This window comes from Athene noctua, chromosome 30 (genome assembly GCF_965140245.1).
Source record: "Athene noctua chromosome 30, bAthNoc1.hap1.1, whole genome shotgun sequence".
NCBI classification, from domain to species: Eukaryota; Metazoa; Chordata; class Aves; order Strigiformes; family Strigidae; genus Athene; species Athene noctua.
Window position 1 is genome coordinate 3234419 of NC_134066.1, and position 27144 is coordinate 3261562.

Sequence of the window (27144 nt, forward strand, 5' to 3'; positions counted from 1 at the left end):
CTCCAGCCAGGCCGCTGCCCCGTGGCACGTAGCCCTGGAGCAGCAGGAGCTGAGCATGGGTGCAGGACGCGCGCATGCACCCCTGTGCGTGTGTGTTTGTGTGGCCCCCCCACCTGCTCCTTCCCCCTTGGAGGGGCTGGGTTGGGACCCTGGGCATTCCCCGGGGCCCTGGAGCGTGGGAGAGAGGAAACGCCGTGCCTGGGGGCCGTGAACTGCTGCTTCCAGTGGGACCGGAGCCCCCACCCCAGCCTTCACGGGGGGGGGGGCGGCTGTTTATGGGCTTGGGAACCGCACACATCATCTACGTCACTGCTTCCCTGCCCCCAGTAATTTATTACTGTCCTTTGCGTTTCATGTAGGTGAGACGGTGCCAAAGCCTGTGCCAGGCGGAGGGCACTGGCCTCAGCGGGCGTGTTCCTCCAGAGCGATGTGGTTTATGGCAGGGGGCACGGCCCCGGGGCTCGGGGGTGCTGGGGAAGCGGCTGGACCTGTGTGCGCAGTGACTGTTGCAGAGCTGGGGGACAGGCGAGAGCCGGGGGGGGCTGGTGGGGGCCATGGCGGTGCTGCTGGGGGGTGGGTGTGCGCTCCCCTGCCCCAGCACATCCTGGGGTCAGCTCAGAAACTGGGACGATCTTTCTTGAGGCTCTTGTAGTCGGTGGAAACTGCCAGAAACTGGAGAAGGGAGGGACATGAGAGGGGATTGTGTCCCCTGTGGCCGTCACTGTGGGTGGGGGTACAGCGCTCCCCTCCCCAAACCTGAACACAAGGAGCTGGAGGGCTCATGCACCTCTGTCCCGGGGCGGATGCCACCTCTCCCCTTTCCCCCAGGAAAACGCCATGTCTTGCCCTAAACGTGGCCGTTCCCCCACCCCAGAGTGTGCCAGGCCCCTGGTTCACCCAGTGCTCACTTTATACTGGTCCGTGGGGCTCAGCTTATTCCAGGGTTCAGGATTATTTTTTCGATCCCAGCTGCAAGGGGTGATGGGGCCATCAGCACCTGTAAGGAAGGTGGGGGAGACAGCCCCCCCCCTCCCCCCCAATCTTACCCCTGTGGATGCCCCCAGCCCTTTCTGCAGAAATAATCCCAGATGCTGCCATAACTGCGCTCCCCTGTTCTGCTGGGGGGGGGGGGCAGGCTGGGAGGCTCTGACCGGGTCCCTCCAAGCCCCCTGGGCTGAGGAGCGGGGTGGGGGGGCTAGGCTGGAGCATCCCTGCCCAGGCTTGTGCCAGGGCCATGGCCGGACTCACCCAAACCACAACCTGGCTGCCGCCCCGCGCGGGGCCAGCCACGAGCCGCGTTGTCGGTCGTGTGTGCAGCGGTGCACGTCTGCCTGCCCCCCCTGCTCCCCCAGCCCGCTCCTCTGCACACACAGCCCCGCCGCGCCCCCCCCGGGACAGGCTGCCCTCTGGCCTCGCCTGCTCTGCCCCCCTTCCCTCTCCCAAAGGCCTCCCCAGCCCCCTGCAAGCCCGGGGCCTTTGCTCCCAGTTCGGCGGGGAGGCTGGTGCCCTCCTGCCGTGGGGGGCCCCGTGGGCAGCCCCGGGCAGCCCCCCGGAGCACGCAGTGCTGGTGAGTGTGCGAGGCGGCGGCACGGGGGCTGGTGCTGGTCGGGTGAACCCTTCCCGGAGCAGAGCCGTCCCATCCGGCCCCGGGAGAGGTTGTGGAAGGCCAGCAAAGCCGTGGGATGGGTCCCTGGAGAGCGGCTCATGGCTCCCCCTCTCCGGTTCCCCTGCAATCTGCTGGTGTTGGCCAAGAGCAGCATTTTCCATCTGGGAAGACGCGCCAGTGTGTGTGTGTGCGTGCACGTTGGGGGCTGGAGGGGGGGCTGTGCTGTAAATGCAGACCCCTGGAGCTGTTTAATAGCATTAATGTGCTGTGGGGATTCTGCTGTTGTTTTATCCCCCCCACACACACACATGCACAGCACACCCCTGCGCTTCCACCATCAAAGACAAGGTGCCTGGATCTGCTAATTGCTGAGCTAAGTACCCTGGGCAGCTGGCGTCAAATTAAATCAATGAGCGTTTTACCGGGAGCAAACAAATATTAGATAGGCATTAGACAGCGTGGGGCTGCAGGGACCGTGGGCCACTGAGCTACAAGGGAAAAAGAAAAAACAGCCTCATGCGCCACAGCGTTCCTGTCTGTCCTGTGCCAATCCATCCGCCCTCTGCTCCTCATCAATCCAGCCTCACACCTTCTCTCCCTCTCCCTTCTCTCCCTCTCCATTCATCCTTGCACACTGTTTTTATGTCTGTCCATCCCTCCCACTCTTCCTCTCTCCCCATTCCTTCTTCAACCTTCCATCCCACTGGTTTCCCATTCCTCTGTCAATCTCCCTCCCCACAGTCTTTCCCTCTCTCGTCAGTCACATACTGCTTTTATCTGCCTCGTCATCCACCCTCCATCCCGCTCCCTCCGCCGTCCCCGTAACCTCACTGCGGTTCTCTCCCACCCGCTGCTGGGTTCACAGCAGCTGGTGCAGGGCCCAGAGCAGCAGGTTGAGGGGGCCCTCGTCCCCCCCACCCCTGAGCATGGAGAAGGCGGATGGGGCCCCCGCTTCCCTCACCCCCTCTGGGCACCACAGCACCCGGGTTTGCCCCCCCTTGCCATGAAGGTGTCAGAGTGTGTTCAGGCGCCTTGTGCACCCCAGCGCCCACCCCCACCCGGGGGGCGTCCGCCCCTCAGCCCCCGGGGGGCGCGGGGCAAGTGCCAGGGAGGGCCCGGGGCCACCCCGCCCGTACCTGACGTCCGGGCTGTACAGGGCCAGCCTCAGCAAGTACAGGACAGCGCTGCCCAGGCCCACACTGATGAAGCCAATGAGGGGAATGAGCTGCAGAGAGAGAGAGAGAGAGAGAGAAATGAAAAATACCCCAATAAAATGAATATTTATCAGGCCGACTGGAGAGTGAAAGGGAGAGCTGACACACTGGGAGATTTACAGGGGAAATATGGCAGAGCAATCCTGTAGCTGGGCTGCAGTACACAGTGTAGCTGTCAGCTTGAGTGACTGAATTAAAAGAGGGAGAGAAAAATCGGCTCGTGTTGGAGAGGAATTGGATTTGGAATGAAAAATCACTTCCCCTCCACCTGCTGATGCCCGGTGCTGGCACTGCCTGGTGTGGCCACGGGTGAGGGCCCAGGGGCCCCGTTCTTGGCGTGTGTGGTGCCCCCAGTCAGCTGCTGAGCCCTGGCTAACGTTTCCTCCTCGAGAGACTCGAGCCTGGGCAGGGTTTGGGAGCCCCACTGCCCTGCTCGGGCAGTCTCTCTGTCCCCCTGCAGCTGCCCCCCCTGCCAGGCCCTTCACCCCTTCCACACCATCTCCTGGTGAAGCATGAGATGAAGAGGGTTCAGTTCATCTTCCCCTGTGCCTGCAGCAGAGATGGACTGGGACACACTGGGGCCAGGCATCACGTGGGTGGCCGAGCAGCTGGGTCCCGAGCAGGTCCTGGGGACGCGGTGACAGCACAGCATGGGGGGGGGTGCTCAGCACACACACCCCCCTCCCCTCCCCCCCCCGGAGCTGCCTCAGCCCCGCAGTGGGCGGGAGGTCCCTTTGCCCCGCTCTGTGCACACAGGGGCTTTCATCGAGCCTTTGCAGGGCAACCAGCTCCATCTTCTCATCTCCGCTCCCCCCCTCCACTCGCGCTGCCAATCCCCCAGTGCCCAGGGGGACGTGGCCTCAATTGGAGCCGAGACGAGGCTGCTTTGACCTCCCCCAAATTGCTGCGGCCCCTGCACCAGGGAAGACTGTCTGAGCGTAATGAACCTCCCTCCAACCTGCGCCCCTGGGAAGGCAAACATGGCCGGCGCCGCGCAGTGCCCATTAGCGCGAGCAGGGAGCGGGGGCCGGTGGAGCTGCGAGTGCCATGCGCGCCGCGCAGTTTGCGTTACCAGCACCTGAGCGCCTCGGTTATATTTGTAGTTCTGCTTGGCAGCTTGAGCTCTTAGCAAGTGTCTCCGAACCCCCACCCGACCACCCACCGCATGGTGACTCAGTTTCCCCACTTGGATGAGACCGGGGGAGACATGACTCTAAAACATGAAGGAAAGGGCCTGTCCAAACCTCTCTGCTCTCTGCCAAGCACCTCCATGACCTGCATGGGGAGGTGGTCGACACGCAGGCAGCCAGATGTGTCCCCCTCCCAAGTGCTCCCTGCCCAGCCATCAGTGCCCAGCTAGAGCCCCCCCCCATCCTCTCCCAGTGCCCCCAGCACAGCCCAGCAGCGCCCGTGCCCAAGCCAAGCAGCGCTCTGCGTCTGCGCCGGGTGATCAAATGCCCGGCAGATGCCAGCGCCAAGTCGGGAGGTCGGAGGCATCAGCAGATAATGATCTTTTGCGCCGTGTGCGGCTGGGTGCCAAGAGGATCTGGCAGTAGCCGCTACCCAACTGCGCCGGCTAATCAAGACGAACTCCACAGTGCCGGGAATTGCGGTGTCTGTTGGAGGAGATTCGGGGCGACGGGTTCATCTCACCATCTGCTGCTGACACCTTCTGGGTAATTAATGCCTGGGAAGAATTAAGGGTAAGGGGGAGCTGGGGGACTGCTCATGCAGCAGGCAAGGGTCTCCAGAGCTGCAGGTGCAGGCAGCAGGGCCCGATCCCTCCTGAGACACACACAGAAATAAACAAGATGTGCTGAGAGATTGACCTTAAGCATATGGAGAATTAAAATGCTGCTCGTGTACGTGCAGCGTTTGCCCTTTAACCCTGATGGTGGGGACCTGTTGGAGCGAGGCAGATGTCATCCTGCTCCCCAGGACCCCGTCTCTGCCAGCAGTGGGGCCGAGCCCCCTGGCCAGGCACAGCCGGTCCCTGCCGCAGGCTGGCTGCAGCCCCAGCCACCACCCAGCACTTCCAAGTGACCCAGCAGTGAGCCAGCGCCAGCTCTGCTGGAGTGGGGATCCGGTCCCATTCCTACCGCTGCGGCTACAGAAATAGGAAGGAGAAAACACACATGTGCAGTTGCTGGGTGAGGCAGGTGCCCCGTGCCTGGACCAGGTAGGATGAGTGCCTCAAGCCAGCTTCCCCTCCAGCGGCAGGACCACGTGCCGAGGCAAGAGGATGGTGGGACACAGTGCCAGGCTCTGCCCAGTGCCCAAAAGGCACCTGTTGAGCTGTGCAGCCCTTGGACTGATGCGCCAGGCAGGTTTGCGTCCTCCTGCGCTTCACCACCCCAGTGCTCCACCGGCGTGCCTGGGACATTAATCACTGCCAGGCGGGCAGGCAGCCGGGCATGCTGTGGTGGGAGAGTCTATTGCCAGGTGAAAGTGCTGATGTACCTGACCAGCACGAGCTGCAGCTGATCACGTGTAATGGATGACATGTCAAAAATTGCCCCAGCAACCTCTGCCACCAGTAATCCCCCTTAACGGCACTGGGCGCATGCCAGGCACTTCAGTGCTGGCACCCAGGACCAACCCGCCTTTACACGTACTGTCTGGAGGCCTCTCTGTGCCCCCCAGGTCATACACAGTCATGAACAGAAAAGACCCAAATCTCCCCATTCTCCACACAGAAACACACATCAGTGAAGATAGCGCAGGAGCCCTGGCCTGTGCTGTCCATCATCCGCTCTCTCCAAGGATGGGAAAAGCACCCAGGCATGCTGGCTGCCTGTGCCCGCGGTGCTGGCAGCGCGCAGGCACTTGCCTTCCCCTGGAAGTGCCTCCTGCTCCAGCCCTGGTCTCCCCTCCCCTGCCCCAGCGTGCCGGCGAGCCAGGCGTCGGACACGCAGCCATGGCTCATCATCCTTTCCAGCCTGGCTGCTCTACCCGCCCCAAACCCAACTGCCAACAGCTTACGTGACTTTCAGCCCGGCGCCTGCAGCTCGTAAACCCTCCCCAGGCCACCAGCTACTGCCAGGTCTCCAGGAAGGGCACTAGGCAGCAGGGATGAGGACAGGGATGGGGATGGGACAGGGGCTGGAGACCTTCTGACAAGAGCCAGGTCTCTGCTGCAGGAGGGGACCCAGCCCGGCAGCAAGAGGCCCGTCCTGGCAAGGCGGGGGCACTGGCCCGGCTGCCGCTGCCTCGGGGGTCTGTAGTTGATGAGGGTTTAAGCATCTTTGTACACAAAACCATCAGCTTGAAATTTTGATGGCAGGGGACAGGGACAGATCAGGGCTGGAAGGATGGGACTTGGCACTTCAAACCCGGGGCTGCCAGGGCGAGTGGGGAGAGGGCTTGATTTCCACTCTCCCACCCTCCAAGATGCCCCCGGAGCAGGCTGTAGCATGGGGAGAGGACACGGAGCAGCACCCTGCACTCTGCACCAGCTGCCACAGGCGTGTCTGTCAGGGTAAGTAAGGGTCGATGTGCTCAAAGCCCAGCCCGGCTCAGCGAAGGAGCCCTGGCCCCTCGGCAGCACTGGATGGAGGGAGTGGGTCAGCAGGGTGGTCCCACCTCTCCTTGGTGAAGGAGGGCTGGGGACCGCCAGGATCCCCCGGCTTACCTGGAGGATGCTGTGAGAGCCAGGAGGACGGTGTGAAGGGGAAGCTGGAGAGAAGGGACAGGCTGGGAGGGCACGGGGAGGGCAGAGCAGCTGGACCAGGAGGCTGGGAAGGGGTTTGAGGAGTGGAAGAGGGAGCTCGCAAAGAGCACAAAGGGCAGAGGAGGGCAGGAGGAATGGGGAGGGTGGGAAGGAGGGACGGAGGCTGCGGGATGTCCCTGGGAATTGGAGAGGGGCAGAGGGACGCAGAAGGATGGAGAGGAACCAGGGGGGTGGCCCTGGAGAGAGAGGGTGTAGGGGACTCACTCCGGGGTGCCGCTTGACGTGCCGGGAGAACATGGGTCCGAGAAGGGGGCCCTTCATGGCGAGGATGTGAGGAAGGTCCGGCTGCGATGGCAGGTCCCCGAGTGCCGTCGGAGGACGAAGGCTGGGCAGGAGACGCAAGGGAGGCGTCTGCAGCAGGGCTGGGAGGGACGGGGCGGGACAGGATGGGGATCCCGGCCCAGGGACACTGCAAGCTGGGAGAGGGAGGCTGAGGACCAGGTCCTGAGCCCCTGCCCCTCCCAGCCTCTCCCATAGCGAGTCCCAATCACTGGAGCAATGACGAGCTTTAGCTGCCTGAGCTCCCCACATGCTGATGCACCCCAGAGCGCATTCGTGCCTTGTTGTCTCTCTCTGTCCAAGGGGCCAGTCCCTTCCTGCCACATGCGGATCCTTCACAGAGTGCTCCGCACCTTCCTGCCAGGGCGAACGATGAGTCCTGTGATTTGTTATGACAACTTCACTGATGTTTGCTGCCTCCCCTCAGCGCCCCCCTCCACCCTCCCATTTATGATAAATGATATAACACCCAATTTACATTTAGCAATGCAAATCTCCCTGGCAGTAACAGATGCTGCTGTGCATATGGAAACCAGCTATTTGTATCCACTGGCTCTTAACAAAAGACTGGGGAGATGGACAGAGTGGGCAGCCGACAGCAGCAGGCTGGAACTGAGCAGGGACTGGGCCTCCCGTGCCCTCACCAAGGGGGTGTTGTTCATGCTCTGGCAGTGGCAGAAGCCAGTGCAGCTCGTGTCTGGGGGCAGGTGGGGGCAGAGCACGGTGCTGATGGCGGCAGTGTCACCCGCCTGACCGGCACAGGCCAGTCCCCTTCCACCGAGGGCTGGCGGCCAAAAGCCAGTGGCCTCCCTGGAGACCAGCTTTTGCTCATGCGGGTGCACAGGGAGGCGACACACACACTGACACGGCAGCAGGCGCTTGCACAGGAACACCCCTGCGCGTGTGTGCACGCTCACAAGAGCTCTGGCAATTCTTTCTACCGCTGACCTGTAAGCCCCCCACTTTGCATTTTTGGCTTGGAGCACCCCAGGGAGTCTCCGCTCTCCCACACACCCCCAGAGCCCACTGCTGCTCCCCCAGCCCAGCAGTCCAGCCGCCCTCCCCACCCCAGCACCCTCTGCCCGGCACAGCACAGCCCCGTCAGTGCCACTCCTCCTGAACCTCACTTCTTTCAGCGAAGTATGAAAGGACAAAGGGGAGAAACTTCTCTGGAGTGTGTGGAAATAAATAAACAAGACCTGAATTTCAGCCAGCCGCGCCGTGTTGAGGCCTTTGTTGATATAATTAGAGTTTTGAAATGGGATTGATTAAGTGCCACTCCCCAAGACAGAGTGCATCCTGCCCTCAGCACAGGCACGCGCGTGTCCTTCGCCGTGTTCTCTGCCAGCGGTTGCTGCGGCACGGGGACAGCAGCGCAGGGCTGCAGGAGTGGGCTCACGGCAGAGGTGTGCGGGAGGAGGCCATGGGTAAGAGGTGGGACTCGTGCAGTGCCACATCCCCTTCGGAGCACCGACGCGCTGAGCAGGGATCCCGCAGGTGCGTCCAGCAGCATCGAGAGCCCAGGGTGTCCCAGTGCCACCACAGCCAGCTCTGCTTCAGAGCACCCTGCCCTGCTCCGGCTCCCTGAGAACGAGTCCTGGCCTTCCCCTGGAGATGCAGCAGGATTGCCTGCCCACAAAGCCCAGCTGCCTCCATGCTCATTAATGACTGTAATTAAGAGATAGTTTAATTCTGTGCGGTGCTTGCCTCTTCTGTGGTGACTACAGCGTGTGTCCCACTGCTCCCGAGCCCTCCTGGGTGGGCTGCGGCCGCTGCGAGGGTCTCAGCCTGCAGCGTGCTGGGGGGCTCCAGTGCTGCCCATCCCCTGCCCCGAGGGGGACACAACCAACACCAGCGAAGAGACGCTTCTTCTCCTTCACGGCTGCCCCTGCCTGCACACAGAGCAGGGGGGGTCGGTGCTCCTGGGAGGAACAAGACACCCACGGGTACTTCCTGGAGAGAAAAGAATTAGAGCAGCAGCCCTCGGGAAGCGCACACATGTGTGGACACTCACCTGCAAACGCAGCACTACAGGGAGGTGCGCACACACGCGTGTGCACAGACGCAGACCTGCCCGTACGGTCACACACACCTGCACAGACGTGTGCACAGACGCAGACCTGCCCGTACGGTCACACACACCTGCACAGACATGTGCACAGACACCCTGTGCGCACACCTGTACACCCCCCCCCCCCACCCCCCCCCCAGCAGATGCCCATGGACACATGGACACACGCACCTTTACAAGCAGACACAAGCTTGCACACGTGCATGCACACAAACACGTGTGTCTAGGTGCACACTCAGGCATGTGCCCACACGTGTGGGCAGGTCCCCGCACACAAGGGCTGTGGGGAGCTGCCCCCGCAGGGTGGGGAGCTGCGAAGACAAATGGGGTGGGGGGCTGGAGAGAGCCGCTGGGCCTTGGTGTCTCCACGCGCAGCTGCTGTGGCGGGTTATTTTACAACCACTCCAAAAATATTATTCAAGATGAAGGAGAATCACGGCTGCTGCGAGCGAGCACAGGGCCGTCGCGGGGAATTTATCATTCCGAATTGGGTGCCCCCCCCCCCCCGCAACGCCGCGGTGATGAAGTGCTTCATTAATGGGAGATGCTGCGGCTCGGGGCTGAACGTGCCTGCACCTGAGCACACTGTTTCCTCTGGCTCCCAGCCCTAGCACTCAGACCCCGTCCCCACGCAGCCCCCCCAGCCCCGCAACCACCCTCCCTGCTCCGCACAGCCCCCGGTGCCGGGGCCGCTGCCCCGCAGTTCATAGCCCCCCCCCCCAGCCTCCCTGGCCCCACAGCTGGCACCCACTGGTTGCACCCCCCCCAGCCCTGGAGGGAGCCACTGCAAACCCTGCTCTGATGGTGACACGGGGTCATCCCTTGCTGCTAACGGGGACCTTTCCCTCGTTAAGGCTCTGCTCATGCTGAAGCTGTAAATCTCACCGGCTTTTGGCGGGGTGCAATGGAAACCATCATAAAAAATTCATACCAACTAAAGCAAACAAACAATAAACAAACAGCCAATAATTAAATGGTGAATTAACGGGATATATTTCACAGCCCCACAGAGCCACGCTGCAGGACGAGCCCCAGCACGGGGAGAAGGAGCTGGATCCTGAGGAGGGGACTGGGCCTGGGACCCCTCGCCCAGGCCCCAGCAGAGCCGCGCCGGAGGGCGCGAGTGGCCCTGAGGGGGCTGGCAAGGCTGGGCAGCACCAGCAGCTCCATGGAGAGCCAGTGCCAGCACTATCGTGACATGTCATGATGACTTGCACAGACACATAATGGTGGCAAAACCACTGCCCTTCTTCCCTGCCAGACCACCGTGAGTGCACAGCGCTGGGCTTGTCCCACGTCCCCTCACTTTGAGCTGTGATGTCATGCCCACCCCATGATGTCACCCATCTCTCTGACATCACAGTCCCCTCCTTGCTTCTGCCCTGGCCATAATGTGCCTCTGCGCACGCCTGCCTGCCAGCACCCTGGCACCATCCATCACAGAGCACGGGCACATGTCATTTGTAACTGGCACCTTCATTTAAAGGCCTATTATCATCCTAATTCCCCCCATTAATCACGGGGCGCTGTGTGATGAGCACCAGGAGAGCCGCTCTCTGACCCACAGCTGCTGCAGGGTGGGAGGGGAATACCCCAGCCCGACACACCGAGACGCTGACACCCCGGGAGCACTGCAAAGGGTGGAGGAGCTGCCCCTCCCTGCCCTGTCCCCGCCAGCCCGGGGACCCAGCGCCACTCGCTCTCCCTCAGCCTTTCCTGGCCCCAGAGCCGCCAGCCTGGGCAGTGCCCGGGTGCTGGGAAAGAGGGGGTGTCCCCCCTGCAGCCACTGCAGAGGGTGGGGGTTGCAGGGCAGGAGCCCTGGCTGGGGCCGGGGGTGCAGGGGGACGTCAGCTCTTCCACGGCTGCCGTCGCACCAGGAGGCATTTTCTGGAACCGACCCCACAATTAACCACCGGCTTGGCCCCGTCCCGCAATATTGATTTTTTTTTTTCTATAATTCTCTGAAGAAAAGCCCAAGCCCAGAGCTGCGATTTCCAAAGCCTGTTTTATAAATAACCGGGGTCACCAGCTGCCAATTGCTGTAATGCTGCCTTGATACAATTTAATAAACATAATAGGCTCTTCCTTCATTGTGACAGAGACACTGGTGGGTATGGAGAGCGCCGAGCAGGGGAACACGCGGCTGGGACATGCGTGCACATGGCTGAGACACGCGCACAGCTGGGACACGCGTGCACGGAGCTGGGGACACACGTACACATGGCTGAGACACGCACACGGCTGGGACACGCATGGACACGCGTGCACATGGCTGAGATACGCGCACGGCTGGGACACGCATGGACACACGTGCACATGGCTGGGACACGCACACGACTGGGACACACATGGACACGCGTGCACATGGCTGAGAAACGCGCACGGCTGGGACACGCATGGACACGCGTGCACATGGCTGAGAAACGCCCACGGCTGGGACACGCATGGACACACGTGCACATGGCTGAGACACGCGCACGGCTGGGACACGCGTGGACACGCGCGCACGGGGCTGGGACACGCAGGGCCGCCCCGGCGGGGCCGCGCGGGCTCGTGGCCGGGCGCCCCCCCCGCCTCCGTCCCGCGTGGGGCCGCCCCGGGGCCTCCGGGAGTCCCGGTGCGCCCTCTCGTGGCCGCGGCGGGGCCCGGGCCCGGGCCGGAGGCGCCTCAGGCAGAACCGGCAGGTCCCCGCGAGCCGGCCCGGCCCCGAGCCGCGACCCCCGCCCAGAGGGGCCTCGACCCCTCCCGGGAGGCCCCCGCGGCTCCGGGCCGGGAGTGGGGCCCTGGCGCCGGGGAGCTGCCTCGGCGCCAGGCGCGGGTCCTGTCTCCCCCAGCGCGGGTGCCTGCGCCGAGCCCCGGCAGCCGCCCCCTCGCCTGCTCCCCATCTCCCACCCCCAGGCCTGCTGACTGATGCCAGAGACTCCAAAATCAATTCCCATCCCCGCCAGGACACGGCGAGAAGGCGACAAATCACGGCTGCTGCTCCGCAGCCCCAGCGCCTCATTTTTCTTGCTGAACTCCATAAGAAGAAATCAATGGCAGGCGCTGCTCTCCTGACGCATCTCCCCGGGGACAGGCGGCGGCAGGTCCTCGCGCTCCGCCCCCAGCGCCCCCCAGATCCCGGGCTCCCTCAGCAGACCCACCCCGGTCTGGTGGGGGGGCCCAGGCTGCAGCGCAGCCCCCTTCTCGCCTGCAGACCCTTCCCCGGCTCCGCAGAGGCCCGCGCAGCCCCTCGCTGTCGCGCAGGGCCTTGCTACTCCCCGCCCGCAGCGCAGACCCCCCTGCCCCAGCCAGAAGCGCTGGCTGGTCCCATCCTGCTGCAGCCCCCGAGGTGGCGGGGGGGGCCCGGGGGGCCCAAACGGGTCCCTGCAACGTCGCGGGGGGGGGGGGCCCATACCCGTCACGGATCCGAGTGGGGCTGGAAGGCCCCCAGCAGCTCCTCGCCCAGACCCGCAGCACCAAAGGATGGGGTGCACGGGTGGGCAGGACCCCGGCACCTGCGGGCGCGCACTCCGGGGGGCTCGGAGCCGCTGTCACGCGGCAGCTCCAGCAGCTGCAGAAGGGCCTGGGCTGGGGAGAGCCGCTCCAATTAGCTGTAATCGCGCTTCCCCGCAGCGCCTGACACCGAAAAACCTACATAATTACCAGCAGCGACAGGGAAGGCAGGACCATGCGCTCGTGCTTAATTGAGTGTTTACAGCCCGGGGTGGGCAACAACAGCTCTACAGAAAAGCAACCCCCCCACCCCAGCCAGAGAAGACTCGGGGGAGAGTACAGCTCCCTCCATTTGCTCTGTCCTCGGCCCCTCCCCAGGGTGTCCTCGTCCCTGTCCCCAGGTAGACAGGACAGGTGGCCCCTGCCACCATCACCACCGGCAGCCCTTGAGCTTCTGGTTGACTTGCAAATGCATCTGCAGGAGCTGGAGGTCTTGCTCCTGTCAGCCAGTCTGAAATCTCCGGGGCCAGCCCAAGGGGGGGGGGGTGGGGGGGTGGGGGGTGGTCCACTACATCCAGACGTGTCCTGGAGGTGGTGATGGGGCACGGGGACAAACCTTCCCAAGGTCTGGGTCCTCCTGCCCGGTGGGGAGACACGATCCCAGAGGGATGGGCAGGTTTTGGGTCTGGAAGGATCACACCAAGGAGGGGTGATCTGTGAAGAAGTGACAGGCACCATACTCTATCCTGTGGCCAACACCAACGGGCCTACACTGTGCCACCCCCAGCCCTGGCAGACAAAGCTCCTGCCCAGCTGTTTGCTCCTTGTTAATTTTTCATGAGCACGATGATAATTCTGCTCACCGCATTGCCACGGACCCCATAACAATGAGCCATGGTGCTACCCCTGGGCCAGGCAGCACCCGCGTTGGGAGAGAGCCAGGGCCAGAGGTCTCCAAAGGGGGCACAGCCAGGTCTCGCCCCACTGTGCCCATTCCCTGGTGGGCCCCTGCCTCCAGAATGAGAATGTGCTCCTGCGAGGGAACACACACACACGGGGTGTGCACGGGGGGACACATGTACCGACACGCAGGGGAGGATGCGCGGGAATGGGCTTTCAGGGACACACACAGATGCTCCAGTGGAAACACAGGCACAGAGATGGGTGCGTGGAGGCACGCGAATAGACGTACACGCGTGTGCACGTCACACCTGCCCCCACAGCAACCTGACAGCCTGGGAGCTTTGCAGCATCTCCCACCCTGGAGGTGCCAGAGCCAGTGTCTTCCCCGCCCTTCGCTCTCTTCCTGCCGTGCCCAGAAACAACCTGTGGGATGGGGCAACAGGGTCAGCAAGGTGCTCTTTTCCATATCCCACAACCAGGGACACCCGGGGGTGGGGGGGCACGGGGCAGACCCACGTCCCTATGCCACCCAGGAAGGGCAGAACTCAGGGGTCCGAGCCCAGTCCCAGCGGACGGTCCCTGGCAGCCCCAGGGCTCTACAGTGCGGCCACACCAATGAATGGGGGGCAGGTGGTGCTGAGCAAGGGCCCCCAGAACAGGGCTGGGCAGGGAGAGGCGGGGGCATACAGCTTTCTGCCACACCACGTCCTGCCTTCCCGGACGTCTGCCACCTTCCGATCTGCCCAACTAGAATCACTAATTCCAGTGAACCCAGGCTAGATTAATTTTCATTTCCCCATGCAAATCAGTGCTAATTAGGATGGATTTAGTTCACACCACAGGGGCTGTGGGGACAGACGCTGCACACGGTCGTCACTTCCCAGCCAGGCTTTGGGGTGTTTCATCCTCAGTTAATGATTTGGCAGGGCGGACCCCACAGTCTGGAGGTCAGGAGTCAGGGTGGGGGCAGCAGGTGCAGTGGGGATTGCTCCAAAACGCCTGGTCCCTCTGCAACGCCCAGGCCCCGCCCAGGATCCCTGTGCCAGCTGGCCCCTCCCTCACCCCTCACTGGGGCCTCCCCCCCCCCCCCCCCCCCCCCCCCCATGCTGGAGCCAAATCTGCCCCTCCCAGACCCGAGAATTTAGCGCTGCCCCCGATTAACGCTGCCCCTGATTAATGCCCATGGGGGATATTGCCGGGCCACAGAGGTAATGAACAAAGCTGAGGGGGCACATACGGGGTGCCAGGGAGAGGGGGATCTCGCCACCCAGGGACTTGGGCCCTTCGGGGGCTGGAGCGAGGAGCATTGCACAGCTCAGAGTGAGGCAGTGACAGGCGGTGGCGGGGGGGGTCCCGGGGGGCCCCTCTTCACCATCAGCCTTTAAAATGTAGATGGAGGTCTGGTCTGGAGGCTGCGCTGCCGTGCGCTGGGGAGCGCAGTGGTCCCAGCTCTAGCCCAGCTGGGACAGGCCAGCAGCACCCAGCAGGATGTGACCATTCTCGGCTGCCTAGGGTCTGCCTTGCTCTGTGGTGGGGCAGGTGACAGCACAGCCCCCCCCCAGCTCTTTCAGATTCTGCCTGTGCCGCCTCCTTTGCCAAATATTTAACTAATTAATGCTGCCCGCAGGCTCCTGTTTACGCAGCTTGTTGTCGAGCCAAGAAGGCCTCCTGGCTGCCTCAGAGCAAAGACAGTGCAAACTGCAGCCGGGACCCCCAGGCACAAAGCTGAACCCCCCCCAGAAAGGCTGGAGCACCTGGGCTCTCCCCACTGCTGCCTGCGACCAAGCCCCCCCAGCACTGGCACCCTGTGCACAGCCCTGCATGCCCCCCCCCCCGTTCCCAGTGCTGCACAGCCCACATCTGAGACCAGCCCTGTCCCATGAGCATGACGCAGCCACCAGGATCTGGGGGACATGCATGCTGGGCGGCTGGTGGCTCGGCCCTGGGAGAAACACCCCCCCCCCCCCCCCCCCCCCCCACCCCCCTGCTTCTGTGGGTGGGACAGACACCAGCACCATCCCCCTGTGTCAGGCTCTCATGCCCTGGCTGCAGCCCCCTTTGCCCCTGGCTCTCCTGCCCCCTGAAATCCGGCTTTCCCAGTGCCTCTCACTTCCACCGCACAGCTCAAGGGCCCCAACTCCTCTGTGTGAGTCCATCAGCATCCCTGAGCAACACTGTTCCTCCTCTGCAGCACCAGAGAGGCCTAGAGCAGGGGCAGGAGGTGGGAGGGCACTGCCCAGCTGTCCGTCGTCGTTGTCGTCGTCGTCGTCCACCCCCATCTTTGGCTGAGTTGGCTGTTCACAGCACTGGAAGGTCGGGTATGCCAGTCCCTGCGTGGGGGAAAGGAATGTAGATGACCCCTGAGTGGGTCCCTGTCTCCCAGGGGTGCAGCCTGGAGGTGGGGACAGCCCCAGAGGCAGGATGCTGGTCCCACCAGCTCTCACTGAGCTGTGTGGGTGCCAGAGCAAGAGCCTGCAGTCCCAGCCCCCCCAGCTGTACCCAAGGGCAGAAAGAATCAGGGGCTGAGCTGGGAGCTATGGAGGGCACCATGCTCTGCTAGGCCATGGGGGACCTGCAGCACGGCTCAGGGACTAGGCAGGCTGTGAGGCCAGAGACAGTGACAAACAGCCAGAGGCAGTGCCTGCCTCCTGCCCTCATTAAATCCCCCCTAACGAGCTCAGCACTGAGCCCTGGGGCCCCGCTGGACCCAGAGCTGGTCATTACTGCTGACAAGGACCTGTCAAAGTGGGAGGTGTGGTGTGTGTGTGTGTGTGTTCCCCCATGCACAGCACAGCCAGTGGGGCACACGGCAGGGGAGCACCACAGAGCTGGGGACAGCGACCCCAAAACCTTGCCAAGTCTCCTCAGGCCCTTCCCTCCAAGCCAAGCAGGAAGGTCAGTGTGACCCCCTCTGGGTGCCAGTGCAGGATGGGCTCCCTATCCTTGCTCACGCTGCTGTTTGAGGATGGGGTGAGATTCAGGGCACAGGGAGCTCTGTGGGGACCCTGGGGCTCCACTGGCAGCACTGCTGTGGCCAAAGGGAGACCAGGGAAGGAGGGAAGGGGCACAAGGAGAGAGGCAGGGAGCCCTGGGCAGAGAGGCGTTGGGCCAGGTGGGCGACAGTGACCACTGACCAGGGTGGGAGGGAGCTCTGGGCAGGAGGGCAGGGCTGTGGGACAGGACTGCTGCCGAGCCCTGCCTGGATTTTCCCCTCCAAGTTCCTCTCCCAGGACACACCTGGAGCAGAAGAGATGGAGGATGATGATGAGCACAGCTTCCCCCTCCCCCCGAATCCCCAAGCAGAGCTGCTCCTTCCTGGGAGCATCCTGGCACAGATAAGGAGCTCCGGCGATCCCCAGGGCACGTTTAATCTGGGACAGGACAGTTATTGGATAAATACCATGAATATGTAAATTGCATTTATGCTGATTTATGGCTGGGGGGGCAGGTGGGGAGCAGAGACGGTTTAGTTTATTTTAATACATTTATTTCCCTGCCTTGAGATGGAGAACAATCTCCCAGCACTGCATCTGCTAAAACAGAGGAGATGATTCCAGCAGTGCCACGCAGGTGGGAGCACCCCGGGGCCTCACCTGGGGGGACAAAAGGTGGGCAGGCTGTGGGGTGCAGCACCCAGACATCTTCACCTCCACCGCACTCCCTGGGGCTCACTTCATGTGTGCAGGAGCCCCCATCCCCTCCACACCAGCACCGCTCTCCTGGGATGATGTATGGATCCAGCACAGGACCAGTGGTATTTCAATTAATTTCTGGGCCTTGCAAAGACTCCTGACCTTTCACAAGATGCGGAGAGAAATTGAGGTGATTAATCTGGCAGGTCAGGGTGGCTCCTCCACTCTGACATTCCCTGTGTTACATGGGCTGGGGTGAGTGGCAGACGCTTTGCATAAACCAGCTGCAGAGGGTTTCGCAGGGAAATGCTAGGCTGCGGGCACCAGGAATGGGAAAAACATAAGCAAAACCAAACCCTAAACTTCTGCTCAGCAGCCATACTGATGGGTGCACATCGGAGTGCCTCTGGAACACAGGCAGCCGTGTCCCCAGCGGGAGCGTGGGCCCTCCTGGCTGCAGAGGCAGGCACATCCACCAGCAGAGCCCATCCTCCCCCACGCACCAGGGCCGTGCCACTCGCAACTATTTGCCCATCGGGCTCAGATGACTCTTGCCCCTCACACCTCACTTGCCATGAAGCTGCACCCCTCTGGGGAAGGAGGAGGGCGGCAGGGGACTGGGCTGCACCCGGCCGCAGAGGCTGCGCAGAGCACCAGGGCAGCCAGGATACACATGGCGGAGCTGGGAGGGGGGAAGGGATTCACCTCTTAATTTTCCGTTAACTGCTGATCAATCCAATTAGATCCTGCATGTAATGAAGGCCATCTGCTTGGTAGGGCTGGGCCCCAGCACTCCCATCCCACCCCAAAGCATGTGCTATCCTGAGAGAAGGCCCCGAGTGCTGGCAGGGAAGGGGTCTGGGGATGGGAGGCTGATGAAAGGGTTTTACCCAATTTTCCAGATGACTCTAATTAAGTTGTTCTCTTCAGCTGTTAAATTAGCTGGAGCACTCTCCCCTTCCCCGGGTGGTTCCCCCCCTTCCCCTCCCTACTTGTCAGATGCAGCAAATCAGCTTCCAGCCCCCTTCCCCCCGCCCCCCCGCAGGGCTCTGCAAATAAATAAATAGACAGTCCCTGTAAAATTAACCATATGAGGAGCTGCAAATGAGGTGGAAAATTTTAATGGTTCGGCATTTAAAAGCTGTCTGACAGGAGGCAGGGACATGAGCGAGCAGGGAGGAAACAGTCCCGGGAGCTGCGTATCGCCCCCAGGCCCTCACTCCCCCGTTGCCGTTATTCTCGGCTGCCCCGGCGCCGCTCATCTCCCAGCTGGTGCCTGAGATGCTGGGACCAGGGGGGACCCCAGTGCGGAGACCAGGCACCTGTGCCCGTGCCCCCCTGCGCCCCCCTCCGCCACGCCAGGCGGGTCAGGACCAGCCGGGACCGAGGGCCACCAACTTCCCCCGTCGGCTGGCGGCGAACTCCGGAGTGCAGAGACCGGCGGTGCCCGGCGCGTCACCGGGAGCTGCTCCGGGGCACCAGCAGTCCCCGCACAGCTCCTTCGGCCGGCAGCGGTGCCAGCCGGAGCCCCCCGGCCCCGGGGGGGGGGCCGGAGCCGCCTCCACGCCCCCGCCCCGGCGTCACTCCCACCGCCACTTCGCTCCCGCGGAGGCGCGTCCCGGCCCCTCGATGCGTTTCCATCTCCCGGTTATTCTGCAGGCGGGGGGAGCATCGGGACCCCTCCCGACCCCCGGGGCAGGGCTGCGGAGCCGGCGGCGCCCTCCCAGAGGGGCTGGGCTCGGGGGGGGGCTGCTTTGCCCTTGGGCCCCCTCTCCTCTCCCCACCCTGGCAGCGCTAGATGTTGATAGCGGCGGCAGAGACGGGGCCAGCGGCCGGTGCTGGGGGGGGGGGGGCGGCCCCGCGAGCCGCCCGCCCGGGGTCGCCGCGGCCTCCCCCGCGCCAGCCGGCTCATTTGCATATCTTTGCATATCTTTGCATACAGGGAGGCCGCCTGGCGCGTCAGCAGCGCCCCCGCCCGGCCGGTCGCCCGCCCCCGGCTCGCGCCCCCCCACGGCTGCCTGTCACCATGGCGACGGGCGGCGCGCGGTACCGGCCCCGGTCGCCGTGGTTACCGCCGCCGTCACGGCTCCGGGACGTCACGGGCCGCCCCTGCCCGGGCACCTGTTCCTGGCGCGGCCCCGTCCAAGGACTCGTCCTGCCCCGGCTCCGTCACCTGTCGCCCGCGGCCCCTATTCGGGCTCCGCCGGGCCCCGCGCCAGCGGCCGGGCCCTTGCGGCGGGGGTGCGGGCCGGGGGGGGCTCCCGGCCCCTTCCCCTCGTGCCGCCCGCGCCCCGCCGAAACCCGGCCGCTGGGAGCAGCCTTGGGGTGCGGGGACCCCGCGCGGGATCCTGGTGCCGCGCTGGGGTGGGGGCTGTACCGGCCCCCCCCCCCCCCCCCCCCAAGGAAATCCAAACCAGGGAGAGCTCGGGAGGGGGGGGGGAGCAGACGTGTATTGCCAAACCACAGGATCACACAGCCCTGAGCGGCGGGACAGGACAGCCCCGACACCCCCGGGGCACCCAGCACCCAGCACTGCAGGCAGGGGGGGCTGGGCGGCCTCCAGAGCGAGTATGGGGGTGCCCCTCCTCGCACCCTCTATCTCTGAAGGCACCAAAAACCCCGCAGGGGAAACAGCCCGAGAGGCACCTCCCACACCCCGGCCTGCTCCGGTCCTGGCAGAGAGGGCCCCCACCGGAGACCCCACTGCTGCGGGCATCAGGGATGGGAGTGCTTGGCACCCCCGTCCCCACCCCTGCCCGGCTCCAGCAGCTCCCCGCAGCCAGGCCCCCTCTGCCTCCCCACCGGGGTCCCCAGGACACCGCCTGGTTCAGATCTCCTGCAGGAAGTCCACGGGGAAGAGCCCCACTTTGCGGCCGGTGTAGACCTTCACGTACCCATTCACCTCCTCGCCCTTCTGCACCACGATCTAGGGGTGACAGGGGTGCGGGTGAGGCTGCCGGGGCCCCACCAGGCAGGGGGAAGGCGGCAACCCCCAGGGAGAGGGGTGTGGGCTGGGCAGAGCGGGTTTTGTCCCAGGGCCTGGGGGGCAGCGTGGCCGCGGGCTGTGACCACCCGAGTCCCACCTCACCTGATCCTTCTTGAGCGTGATCTGCCCGATCTCCCGGTTGCCCACAAAGGAGCGCGTCACCTTGTGCACCCGCTCGCCTGCCCGCACCCGGATGATGAAGTTTGGAGGGAAGTAGCCAATTTTTTCACCAATCTTCCCCTGAAAAAGGTCGGCGGATGGGTGCGAGGGGGGTGTTGGAGCCAATCTGTATGACCCCCAATTCCCCTGTGACAACCAGCCTGCAGGCTGTGGGTTGGCATGAGGGCACAGCAGGTTTAAGGGGCTTTGTCCACCCTTAGAGTGCAGTTCCACTCCCAGCTGACCTCACCCTTAGCTTTAAGCTCCACATCTCTCCCCTCTGCACACCAGCCTTACCCGCCACCACTCCTCATTGGAGTCATCGACCACTGTGATCTTCTCCCCTGGCCTGTGAAGGGAAGGAAGGGGTCAAGCGTGAGGAGGGGGCAGGGACCCCCTGCCATGGGAGACTCTGAGGTTGGCAGCGAAAATTGCTCTTCCCACAGCACCAGCTCCCAGTGCCCTGTGTCAGGTGAGGTCAAGGAACACGCACAGGAACAGACAGATCCTGTGCGTGAGCAGCTCAGCCTCAAGTCTGGGGTGCAGGAAATCAGTGAAACCACATCAAGACAAACCAGCAGCCTTGGAGATAAGGCTTGTGCCCAAAACCTGGGAGCTGGGAGAGCTGGCCCAGCAGGAGCCAGGGCCCCTGCTTGATGTGTGGCCCATTGGGGCTGGCAGAAAAGCCACAAAACCCAAACCACAGCCAGCACAGCTCTAATTTCTGCCCTCACTCATTCATTCACAGACCCCTCTGGGCCGTAGAGCCTCATTGTTGAGGTGAAGACTTCTCTCCCTCCCCACTGGACACCCCATGTCCTTCCCCTCATCACACCCCTGGGCCCACTGTGTGGCTGGGAACTTACGGGAAATCCAGGTCATCTTTCTCTAGGGCTTTGAAGCGATAAAGTGCCACGAAGTAATGGGACTGCAGATAGCCACCACGAATCCCTGGCTGTGGCTTCTTGTTCTGGGGGAGGAGGAAAGAGGGGTTTGGGGCCCCAGAGAGGCTGAGGACAGCCCTGCGGAGCCCAGCAGGGAGATCCCTACAGCCTCTGTCCACGCTGCTCCAAGCCCAGGGGCCTTTGGGGTGTATGTGAGTATGACGGCTACCTTGTCATCTGTTGGGCTTTTCTCGGTCTTCTTGTCCCCTTCAGAGGTGCCTAGAAATGGGAGGAGTATGGTTACATCTCTCCTGGTCCTGCCTCCTGACCTGGGAACCAGCCTCCTCTCAAGGATTTACTGTGCCCAGGTCAACAAGGGGAAGCAGAGAGTACCCCAGGGTGGAGACCTAAAGACCCTCTTGCTGCAGGGTAAAACCCACCCCAGTGGGCCTCCCAAATACAGTCTCCTTCCCTGCCCTGTGGCTGGAGCTTGGCCCCCCCAGTTCCTTGTCCCCCCCCCAGTTCCTTGCCACCCCTCCCCGTGCAGCGAGCCTGCTGCAGTTGCAGCACTCACCACCCTCAGTTTTGCCTCCTTCTGGCTTTGTGGCCTCCGGCTCCTCATCCATCATAGCAGCCAAAGGCTGCAAGACAAAGAGCTATCAGGGGGTGGGGGTGGCAATGGGGTGCAGGCTGTGGTGCCAGGACCCCTTGGGCATTTGGAGACACAGGCTGAGCCCACACTCACGTTTTTCTTGTCATCCTGCCCTTTCTTGCGCTCCTTGTTGGCCATGATGACGCCTGTCCGCAGGGTCTCGAACACAGGGTCGCTCCTGTTGGCTGCTGCTGGGGCACAGGGACAGTGAGAGTAGTTCAGCTACGGGACACGAGGAGATGGGGCAGTGGGGACGGTACTTACAGAGCAGCTCCTTGGTGCAGGCATATTGCTGGTCACTGTAGAGGGGGGAGCTGTATGCCCGGCGAAACCCTGGGGGCTGGAAGGAAAAAGGTCAGAGCATCACCCAGCACCCAGACCCGTAGGCCCTCCCGTGAGAGCTGGGTGGGGGAGCGGGGGGATGCTGGGCACCCAGAGGGTCAGCACCCAGCAAAGCGTGATGCTGGACCCAGCCCTTGGCATCGGGAGCAGAGGTGGGCCCTGGCGCCTGGGGCATGCCCGCAGGGACCGAGCCGGCCGTTCCCTGCCACAGCGCTTTGGTCTTCCCTGTGAGGGGCTGCCGCATGCCCAGGGCTGGTGGGAACACTCACGATTTTGCCGAAGCAGCGCTGCATCTCCACATAGGACTGGCAGTGGTGGTGGATGTTGGTTTTGCAGTTCTTGCACCTCAGGCCAAATTTGTTGTTGACTAGCAGGGACAGGGGCAGAGGGGTGGAAAGGAGAGGCAATGTGACACTGCAGCTGTAGGGACGCCTGGGTGGGAGCCCTCACCAGTCTTGGCCCCCAGCCCTCCCCCTGACCACGGCCCCCAGCCCCAGCCCCCTCAGGACTCACGGACAATCATGCGCGCACAAACGTCACAAAACTTGGGCTTTTTGAAGTAATGATCTTTGAACTTGTGGGGTTTGTCATTGACGAGTTTCTGGGGCTCTGGAGGGGGCTCAGGTTCCTCCTCCTCTTCCTCCTCTTCCTCCTCCTCATAGATGTAGTAGATGGGTCCCCCCGAGGGGCTGACCAGCTCCCCGTTGGGCTGCGGCTCTGGCACTCTCTCCTCCTTGGGCTTTCGCTGGAAAAGTTGCTTCAGCTTCCGTAGCTGCTGGGGCAGGAGAGGATGCATTGCACACTGCAGGCATGTGGGGTGAGGCAGGCAAGCTGGTGCCTAGCTCCCCGCCTCTTTGCTCTGATCTAGAGACTCCTTCTTCCCCAAGGGGGAAGAGACCCCAGGCATCCTGGGACAGAAAAGCTGTGAGGACAGGGACATTTCTCCTGGCCCCGTGAGGTCCCCACAAAAGGACAAACTGGCTCCTGATCACCATGTGGATGTGGGCACTCTGGGAAAGATTCAGGCTGGGAAATGGCCACCCCCTGCCCTGCTAGATCAGGACCCCACCAGGCATCCCTGGCCCCACAAAGACTCCTGGGGCTGGGGCAGAGACGATGCTAAGAAGGTGGCTTCCCCCACCCACCCAAGATGCCTGATGGGCACCCACTTACCTGGCTCTTGGGTTTCCCACCTGAAGCAGGTGAAGCTGGTGGCTCTGGCACTTCCTTCTCTGTCATGCTATAAGGGGAAAAGAGAGACACCACATTGGCTGGGGCTGTTTGTACTGCAGGTGGGGGCAGGAACCACCAGATCTTGCTGGATGGGAAGCATCTCCCAAGCCAGTGCCTCCCAGTACCCCAGCAGCAGCACCTCCTGCCCCCCTGCCTGCGGGTCCTGTGCCAGCAAGGGCCAGTCTCAGGGCCCTGGGGTACTGCTGGGCCCTGCTGCATGGACTGGAGAGCAGCAGGCTCCCAGTCCAGCATGCACAGCACTGCTGCTTCCTTGGTGGGCATGGTGCCAAGCACTCTGGGCCAGACCCTGGGCTACCTGCACATGTCCATCTCTGTCTAGACATCTTCATCCCACAATTACACTGCTAACGGTGCCACTCGTGGCCCCCTAGGACAAGCATGCCTATGATGCTGTCTGACATCACTGCACAGCCCTGCTTGCATCTCCACAGAAGCCCCGTGCTGCCACGGGGGCAGGATCTGCTCCTGCATCCCCCAAAACATGTCCGATTCCACCTCTCACTGTCAACCATCCCCACAGTCCTTCCAGCCACACATCACTATTTTCGTGATGCCTAACAGAAGGCCCCCCCATGCTCCCGTGGAAACCAGCCAGGGTGACCATCAGGGAGACAGTGATGGGGACTGGGGAGTCCTGGAGAAAGGGGTGCTACAGAGGCAAAGAGCCCCAGGGTCTTGCAGCCCCATGCGTGGAGCAGGGGCCTGCAGGGGTCAGTGGCCACAATGAGGGGGAGCCGCACACGGAAACACACTTACACTGTGTTTGGAGCTCTCGTCCTGCGATGAAAAACCCCACAAAGAGTGGCCGATGCTGGGACCCCGTTGCCTGCAGAGCCCCCAGCCCTCTGTGCCGGGCGCGCAGGGAGGGGGGCAGCCGCCCCAGTCCCGTAGAGAGCGGGAGTGACAGGCCAGAGGGGAACCGACAGCTGAGTGCTGGCGGCGGCTGACGCCGAGAAATTGGAGCCCGTGCGTGAACCAGGAGGGGAGCGGGGCGGAGAGGAGCCACTGGCTATTTGCGTTAGTGGGTTGCTGGGCGTGCCAGAGGCCCACCCACCCCCTGGCATGGGGCAGCAGCAGAGCAGGGCACACCAAGAGCTCCAGCCTTGATGTCTCATTTGCTCTTGCGGTTGAGGCCCCTGCAGCTGGGAGGGGAAAAGGGTGGCAGCAGTGGGGTCTCTCATGGGGCAGCTCTCCTGGCTGTCCCATACCCTTTGGCAGAAAATCCTGCTGGTCCACTCTCCACTGAGACAGAGCTGCCACGGAGGAGAGAGCTGGGGACCCCGCTGCTGTCATGCTGCCCTGCAGTGGGTGCCAATCCCTGGAGCTGGACAGGCACCCCAGTGCCAGTCCCTGCACCTATGTCCCTGCCAGGCTGCGGGTGGCAGTGGGGTAGCAGTTTGCACCAAGCCTGGGGTTGGAGCCCACCCCTTCCACGCAGCTCTCACCTCTCCGCTTGCACCTGCTCTTGGAAGTAACATCCAGATGCTGCCAAGAGGCTCCAGCTGCTGTATGCAATGCCACGGTGAGGGTGGTGCCAGCCCAACTCTGGCACCCGCAGGGCAGGAGGACACAGGGATACCTGCACCTGTCAGCTCAAGGGCTGCTCCCCTCTCACCAGGAGTATGCTGCTTCCTGGCAGTGGATACAGCTGGGAACACCCCACGCCCCCATTCTTGCACGGGGCCAGCAGCTGGAAAAAGAGGTTATGAGTATCTGACGGGGGGACCAGCACGAGGTCAAAGTGCTCAGTGCTCCTCTCTCAGTCTCAGCTCCCAGGCTTGGCAAGCCACGGGCTCACAGCCCTTGTATGTGCCAAGTGTGGGACAGGACCCGGGCAGGAACGCATCCTCCTGTGAGTGCCCCTTCTGCTCCTTGGCTGTCATCTCACTGTGAAGAGGCAGCAGAGACAGCCCCTAGCACTGGTACTGGCAGAGAATGGGAAAGCAGCGTTAAAGTGATGGACAAGTTTTCTTTTTATATTTAAAAACAACCCCCCAAATAAAATAAAACCAAAATTACCCCCCAAATAATAATCAGATTAAATAAAATGTGCAGTGAACATACCAGTCAACACCTGTATGTGCGGTTCAACACAGTGCTTAACAAAACAATATACACAGGGTAAGGTGGGCGGGCACGGGCATCACTCCAAAAATAATAATAATAATAATAATAAAAAAAATCAATTTCTTGTCTCTTAATTATGTCCATATAAATATATCCAGGAAGGAAGGCGAGAGGAAGGGAGGGCAGAAAGGAAAAGAGAAGGCAGAGGGAAGTGCCCGCAGTCCAGTGTGCTCTGTGCCCATGCGTGAGCCCTACTGTGAGCTGGCACGCTCCAGCACCCGCAAGTCATAGTTCTTTTTGGCCACACGCAGCTTGAAGCGGCTGAGGGAGTTGTTGAGGCGGAGGGAGGCATTCTGGGCAGCCAGTGGGCTGGGGAACACGGCCACGATGGTATATAAGGCAGCGAGGTCACTGTGCCTGCCGTTCTCTGGAGTCCCGTTGTCCCCACCGCCTCCATCTCCGCGGCGCCCCTGAGTCTCTTTCAGCCACTGGATTTTGGCACCAGCCATGGCAAGCTGGGTGAAGAGCTTGTCAGCCTCTGTCCGCGTGATGCCCTCGGGCAGGTCCGTCACCTCCAGCACCCGGCCCAGCACTGCAGTGGAAAAGACAGCACTTGTCAGCAGCAGCAGGTTCCTGAGTGGCAACAGCCCAATGAGAGCTGACGTGTGGGCTCCTCAGCAGCTCTGGGGTCGGAGCAGTCACCTCTGCTCATGAAAGCAGCGCTTTGCTAAACTTCCCCCACATTAGGAATGTATTTTTTTAAGCCAGTCACTTCTTCCCCTTCAAAACTGCCCCTACCATTCTGCTCCCTAGAGTGCCACACCCTGGCCCTTTCTGATGCCCATATCCTGGTCCCCACGTGGCCTGTGCCAAGAGGACACCGGCATTTCCCATTTGCTCCAGCAACACCAAGTCCTCCCTGCTTCCTTTGGCTGGGCTTGGCTTTTCAGTTAGGGCTTTCCCAGGTGCTCTGCCCATCTTCCTATCCTGATCCTCGGGTACCAGGACTGGGAGCTAACCCAGTTCTCCTGCCCTCTGTCCCTGGAAAGGAGAAAGACGTTGACATGTGCGGCACCTGAATGTGATGCTGCCTTGTGTGCTTCACCTGAGGGGAGGATCCCCTTTTGTGCCCAGCCCAGTGTCACCTCTTCGCCTCTGCTCTGTGGTACCCAAACACTTCTGCTGCTCCTGGCTCCAGCCCTGGCTTTTGGGCTTAGTGGAGGGGCTGGCTGAAAGGATTCTTTGCTAATATTAACGTGGCATGTAATGAACATGCCAGCTGCAGGGAGGGGGGCAGCTCTCCAGCACGCAGCTCTTAAAGGGCCCCCTGCAACCAGCTGCTGTTGGTGGCGGTGACATGGAGGTGACAAGGGGGACAAGTCTGAAGACTCCAGAGAGTCAGTGAAGCCTGCCTTCCTTCCAGGCTGTCTGGCTCAGGACCAACTAGCAAGTCTTGTAATTGCATGTGCCTCTCCTTCCCTGCCGATGACCAAGTGGAGACGTCCCAGGGTGAGGAATAGGGAGTCCCTTCCCCTTTGGAGAGAAATGATCCACTGGGGATTTCAGCCCTCACAGCTACCCCTGGAAGATCTCAAAGCCCTCTACGAAGACACAGGCTCTGTGGCTCCTAGCCCCACTGGGAAACGGAAACACGAGAGGGAAGGGTCGCTTGGGGAGGCAATGGTGGGAACAAGACCTCAGGCATCTGGACACTCACTTTCTGCTGACAAAAAGGAATAAAATCCTAGGAGTTCTGCCCGTTCCACCCGCTCCATCATTTCAACCCTCACAGGAGCAGGAATAGGGCCCAGGGGTCCTGGTGCTCATCACCGACTCTCCAGTTTCTCCCTGCTCTTCCTCAAAAGCTTTGCTCAGTGCAGGCAGCGTTTACTGGGTTTGTGAGCAACCTGTCCTCCCCATCCTGACGGGC

General features: G+C 62.4%; 3 protein-coding genes across 7 annotated transcripts in view; all 3 read right to left on the minus strand.

Annotated features, from left to right (window-relative positions):
* Positions 1-332: 332 nt before the first annotated feature.
* Positions 333-6859, minus strand: NDUFA4L2 (NDUFA4 mitochondrial complex associated like 2). 2 transcript variants are annotated; one of them, XM_074929652.1, is made up of 4 exons: positions 6755-6859; positions 2743-2831; positions 909-969; positions 333-672 (listed from the first exon to the last, which is right to left on the minus strand). In XM_074929652.1, exons 1-4 carry the CDS (start codon positions 6809-6811, stop codon positions 616-618), a joined length of 264 nt encoding a protein of 87 aa, XP_074785753.1. In that variant the 5' UTR covers positions 6812-6859; the 3' UTR covers positions 333-615. The 2 variants fall into 2 exon arrangements, with proteins under 2 accessions (XP_074785753.1, XP_074785752.1); XM_074929651.1 differs by lacking the exon at positions 909-969.
* A 12805-nt stretch (positions 6860-19664) lies between these two features.
* STAC3 (SH3 and cysteine rich domain 3) lies at positions 19665-25076 on the minus strand. 2 transcript variants are annotated; one of them, XM_074929788.1, is made up of 12 exons: positions 24593-25076; positions 23067-23133; positions 22407-22665; positions 22163-22260; positions 21816-21891; positions 21645-21742; positions 21474-21540; positions 21129-21178; positions 20882-20985; positions 20313-20364; positions 19959-20096; positions 19665-19796 (listed from the first exon to the last, which is right to left on the minus strand). In XM_074929788.1, exons 2-12 carry the CDS (start codon positions 23130-23132, stop codon positions 19698-19700), a joined length of 1107 nt encoding a protein of 368 aa, XP_074785889.1. In that variant the 5' UTR covers position 23133; positions 24593-25076; the 3' UTR covers positions 19665-19697. The 2 variants fall into 2 exon arrangements, with proteins under 2 accessions (XP_074785889.1, XP_074785888.1); XM_074929787.1 differs by having other exon boundaries at positions 21645-21739; positions 24593-25073.
* A 26-nt stretch (positions 25077-25102) lies between these two features.
* The window catches only part of R3HDM2 (R3H domain containing 2), a 61149-nt gene continuing 59107 nt past the window's right edge, over positions 25103-27144 (minus strand). For all 3 annotated transcript variants that reach the window (XM_074929785.1, XM_074929784.1, XM_074929786.1), the window contains exon 24: positions 25103-25806. In XM_074929785.1, the coding sequence (XP_074785886.1) occupies positions 25466-25806 (341 nt within the window). In that variant the 3' untranslated portion in view covers positions 25103-25465. The remainder of the gene's footprint in view (positions 25807-27144) is intronic.